Raw genomic sequence first — 5917 nt, 5'->3', positions numbered from 1 at the left:
TTGAGTGATCTCTTGCTTTCTTCATGGATAATGTTCTTGATATCTTCCCATAATTCATCTGGCTTTTAATATTTATAAATCATGTTTTAAGAAGAGTTTAATATTCAAAAATCTATAAAGGACTCCTGTAAGCCAGTAACATGAAGACAAATAACCCAACTTAAAAATGGGCAAATGACTCAATAAGCACATGGAAAGATGCTCAACATCATTACCAATTTCGGAAATGCAAATCAAAACCACAATGAGATATTACCATCTCATACCTGCTGGTATGGCAATTGTGGAATGATATCAAGAACATCATCCATGAAGAAAGCAAAAGATCATTAAGGAAAGGAAGAAAAGACCACAATGGATGTCAGAAGAGACTCTGAAACTTGTTCTTGGGTGGAGAGTAGTTAAAGCAAATGGAAGAAATGACAAGATGAAAGAGCTAAACAGAAGATTTCAAAGAGCAGCTCAAGAAGACAAAGTCAGTTATTATAATGAAATGTGCAAAAACCTGGTATTAGAAAAACCAGAGGAAAGAACACAGTTGGCATTTCTCAAGCTTAAAAAACCGAAGAAAGCATTCAAGCGTCGAGTTGCAATATTGAAAGATTATATGGGCAAAATACTGAATGATGCAGGAAACATCAAAAGAAGATGAAAGGAATACACTGTCTGATGAAAGGCGTTAGTGTACCCAAAACAATTGGTCAGTGTTCATCCATTTCAGGAGGTGGTATATGATCAAAAACCAGTGGTATTGAGAGAAAAAGTTGAAGCTGCACTGAAGGAATTGGTGAAGAACAAGGCTCCAGGAATTGAAAGAATACCCATTGAGATGTTTCAACAAATGGATGCTGAGCTGGAGGCACTCACTCAGTTATGCCAAAAGATTTGGAAGACAGCTACCTGGCCAACTGACTGGAAGATATCCTTATTTCTACACATTCCAAAGAAAGGTGACCCCCCAGAATGTGGAAATTATTGAACAATATCATTAATATCACACACAAGTAAAATCTTACTGAAGGTAATTCAAGAACAGTTGTAGCAGTATGTTGACAGAGAAGTTCCAGAAATGCAAGCTGGATTCAGAAGAGGGCATCAAACAAGGGATATCATTGCTGATGTCAGGTGGATCTTGGCTGAAAGCAAAGAATACCAGAGAGATGTTTACTTGTGCTTTGTTGACTATGTAAAAGCATTAGATTGTGTGGATCATAACAAATTATGGATAATGTTGAGAAGAATGGAAATTTCAGGACACTTGACTGTGCTCATCAGGAACCTGTACATAGACCAGGAGGCTGTCATTCAAACAGAACAAGGAGATACTGCATGGTTTAAAACCAGGAAGGGAGTACCAGGGTTGTATCCTTTCACCATACTTATTCAGTCTATATACTGGGCAAATAATCCAAGAAGCTGGACTATGTTAATAAGAATGTGGCATCAGGATATTGGATGAAGGCTCATTAACAACCTGTGATATGCTGATATGCTGACAACACCAGTTTGCTTGCTGAAAGTGAGATGACTTGAAGCACTTACTGATGAAGATTGAAGACTACAGTCTGCAGTATGGATTACATCTCAACATAAAGAAAATGAAAATCCTCACAACTGGAGCAATAAGCAGCATCACGACAAATGGAGAAAAAATTGAAGTTGTCAAAGATTACATATCATTTGGTTTCACAATCAACACCAATGGAAGCAGCAATCAAGATATCAGATAATGTATTGCACTGCGCAAATCTGCTACAAAAGACCTCTTTCAAATGCTGAAGAGCAAAGATGTCTCTATGAAGATGAAGGTGCACCTAACCTATGTTGTGATTATTTTCAATCCCGTCATATGCATGTGAGAGCTGGACAGTGAATAATGAAGACCCAAGAAGGGTTGATGCTTTTGAGTTGTGGTGTTGCAGAAGAATACTGAAAGTACCATGGACTACCAGAAGAACTAAGAAACAGAACAACTTCTGTTCTGGAAGGAAGTGCAGCCAGAATGCTCCTTGGAGACTAGAATGGCCAGATTTTGTCTCACCTACTTTGGTCATGTTGTCAGAAGGGACCAGTCCCTGGAGAATGATATCATGCTTGGTAAAGTGGAGGGACAAGGAAAAAGGGGAAGACCCTCAACAAGATGGATTAACACAGTGGCTGCAAAGATGGGCTCAAGTGTATATCTATTGCTAAAGATACTTATGATATTAAATTTTGACAATTATAGCAGTGTAACACAATCTATTAACAAATTAAAGGAAGAGGATTTTAGTAATAGATATAGAAAAAAATAATTGATCAAGTTCAACATCTATTCAGGTACCTAACAATAGCAACAAAAACTCATGCAGAGGTTTTCTTTAAACTAATAGTTAATTCTAAACATCTATAGCAAACATTATACTTAACAGAGAATTATTAGAAGCAACTCCTTTAAATCAGGAAAAGAAATGGTTGCCTATTCTCACTACTTCTACTCAACAATGTATCAGAAGTCCAGAGCAATAAAACAGACACACACACACACACACACACACACACACACACACAAACATAGTTAAGAAGTATGGAGATTAGAAAATTTCACAAATGTTATTATTGTCTATGCACAAAGTCTAAGAAAATATTTACAAGCTACTAGGTCTAAAAGAACATTTAGTGATTGGTTAGATATAAGATACTCAATGTACAGAAATCAGTGGTGTTCTCATATACTCAAACCAAAAACCAAACTCACTGCCATTGAGTTAATTTTGATTCATAGCGACCTCTCCTTAACAGTTACCCATTAGAAAGTGTAGTTATATACCATTTATGATAGCAAAAGAAACTGTAACATATGTATAAATCTAAAAAAATTATAATAATGCATAAATACTGTCAAAGTGTATATAAATAGATAATGCTTAGTTTATGAAATGACAAGGTCCAATGTCATAAAAGATAGCAATTATCTGCAAATTTATCTGTAACATACCAATTGTAATCAAAATCCTAGCAGAATTTAAGTAAATTTACAAAATGATACCACAATTAATATAAAAAAATTAAAAACCATGAATAACCAAGACAAATCAGAAGAAGACTAAGGAAATGACACTTGTTCTTCTGAATAGTAAACCATATTATAAAGCTGTAATAATTAAAAAGGTAATGGTACTGATAAACCATAAAACTGAGAAATTTGTACATGGATGGTAACTCTCAGCCAATGACGGAGGTGTCCTAACAATTAAGTGGGAAAACACAGTGCTTGGATAACAAGTCAGTGATGTAGCAAAGGGGTAAATTAGAACCCTACACCTCATGACACACACACAAATAAATTCCAGAAGGATTAAAGTCCTAAATACGTTAGGCAATGCTTGAAAGCATTCAGAAGAAAAATGTATGACAATGTCATTATGACAGCAGGGCAGAGAAGAACTTCTTTAATAAGACACAAAACACACAAGTCGTGAAAGAAATAAGGAATAAATCCTTGGAAGGAAGGTTGGGCAATCTACTTCCATAAATGACACAGCCTTGGAAACCCAAGGAGGGGTCGCTGTGAGTCAGGTCCGACTCGACAGCACATAACAACAACAACAACAACACATTAAAATAAAAGCACAAAAATTTCTAATCATCAAAAGACATCTATAAAAATCAGACAGGCCAAAGACTAGAAAAGACGTTTATACAACGCATACAACTGCAAATAAATAAATAGAAGCTGAAACAAAGAAAGAACACCCAAGTCAATAAGATTAGAACCATCTACCCAATAGGGAATTTAATCATGGGAACAAAGAGGCCAGGAACCCAAAATGACCAATAAAACCATTAAAATAAGATCATTAGCAATCAGCAAAATACATAAAACACTGAGAAACCAATTCTACTCCATCAGATTTGAGTGAATAATGAAGGCTTGATGTTTTCAATGAAGATGTCCAACAACATTCCTTAGTTGAAATTGCCAATTGTCACTTGTGAAAGCACCCACTGGCACTTTTTCTAACCATTAAGAAACTGTACTAAAAAGTCTCCTATGTTCCAGGATGTATTTTCACACATTTCCAACCTCTAAATGATCTCTCTAATAAAGCCACTGATGTTTCTTCGAAGCTGATGGAAATACTTTCTCACATAAGAAAAGCCCATGTTTTACAACTCTCAGTGCAGAAGTGTGTACACAAGGGTCATGCATTGGCACATGTGGGAAAGTCCTATACTGAGCAGAAAGCGGGGGCTTACTTGGAGCAGTCTTCACAAGCAATGTTCCCCGTGGTCTCCTTGATGGTGCGCTCAGAGACAAATGCGGGGTATTCCGTGTCGCAAGGCTCCAGGGTCTGTTTCAATTTCTGGGCTGTAGGGATATGGGGGAAAAGACAAGATCAAGAACTTAAGGTACAGGTTCAGTATCCTGCCTGGTAGCCCATAGAAACTCAGAAGTCATTTCTGCTCCTGCTGCCCTCAGGTTTTTCTAGGTACAGCATAATGTATTATTTTCTAATTGCAGGCAGTACCCATATTACACATGTCTGACTTACATACAACCCATAGTTATGAACCAATTCTTGTAACCCAGTTCTGTTAACAATTTGGGATACATACAATAGTTCATAGTAACAAACGGGGGCTACCTTGCTATGTGCATCATAGTATTATTACTGTATTATTCTATTAAAGATGTTTTAGTGTCTCTGGAAGTGTTTCTTGAAAGTATTTTATGCATAGAAAGGTACACCATATACTATGTACTGACACAAACATTTGACTAACTGACCTTAGATACAAACCATCCCTGACTGTTCTGACTTATGTACAAATTTGACTTAAACACAGACTTTAGGAACAGAACTTGTTCATTATCTGGAGATTGTAGTTGAGTGATTTCATCTGCTCAGCAACTCTAGTTCCTTGAGCAGTTGTGGTGGCTTTATTAACCAACACTTATGCATCACAAGAATTCTACTTTCTGGGACAACATCAGTCACAAGGGCTCTGACCTCAGACTTACTCAAGCTTAGCAACAACACATACATGTATGTGAATATATATATAAAATATAACCTATACCATATTATTTAGGGTGAGACAGAGGTCATAGGAGAATTGCCTGGTTTTATTATAGAAAGAAAACTGAAATAGAAAATAGTAAAATATGTAATGCCTTTGAACCACAGCTATGCATCAATTCTTACTATCATCAAGTTCTTTGTCCAATAGTATACCACTGTCAGTTTTGACTCATTTAATAACTGTGTTGTGTGGTGGTACATTGGTTAAAGTGCTCAGCTGCCAACCAAAAGGTCAGCAGTTTGAACATAACCAAACCACTCCGCTAGAGGAAAATGTGGTAGTCCGGTTCTATAAGCATTTATGGGCTTGGAAACCCTATGGGGCAGTTCTACCCTGTCTTATAGGGTCACTGTGAGTCAGAATCAACTCAGTGGCACAAAGTAACAACAAAGTAGGCACTCGGCAAAGACTTTGCTCAGTGATCAAATTACAAAATTTCTCAATTTTCTAATCTATAAATTAGAAGTAACAATTGTCCATATATCAGAGGTTAATGTAAGAAATAAATAATGTATGTCAAGTACTTAGTGCAGTATCTAGAACATAATGAACACTAAGCAACATCATATAATAGTAGATAATATTGCTACCACCAATAGGATTCTAATAAAGTCATTTTAACATTAAAATGATGATGATATTGATGATGGTAACAGATACTATAGCACAATGGTTAAGGGTGAAGGCTCTGAAGTCAGAGATGTTTGGAGCACAAATCCTTGCTGTGCTGCTTTTAGTTAATCCTCAGTATTCTCTGGGAAAAGGGGATGTTAATGATACAAGTGGGAGCTCTAGTAGCATAGTGCCTAAGGCACTTGACTGCTAACCAGAAGGCTGGTGGTTCAAACCC

General features: G+C 36.6%; 1 protein-coding gene across 1 annotated transcript in view; it reads right to left on the bottom strand.

The window, feature by feature from the left end:
- The window catches only part of CACNA2D3 (calcium voltage-gated channel auxiliary subunit alpha2delta 3), a 1513414-nt gene that overhangs the window by 56007 nt on the left and 1451490 nt on the right, over window positions 1-5917 (bottom strand). The window contains exon 35 of the mRNA XM_007937248.2: window positions 4240-4351. Within this exon, the coding sequence (XP_007935439.1) occupies window positions 4240-4351 (112 nt within the window). The remainder of the gene's footprint in view (window positions 1-4239; window positions 4352-5917) is intronic.

Source organism: Orycteropus afer, unplaced genomic scaffold (assembly GCF_000298275.1).
Source record: "Orycteropus afer afer isolate SDZICR_OR568_19922 unplaced genomic scaffold, OryAfe1.0 scaffold00041, whole genome shotgun sequence".
NCBI lineage: Eukaryota > Metazoa > Chordata > Mammalia > Tubulidentata > Orycteropodidae > Orycteropus > Orycteropus afer.
This window is presented reverse-complemented; position numbering and strand designations above follow the sequence as displayed.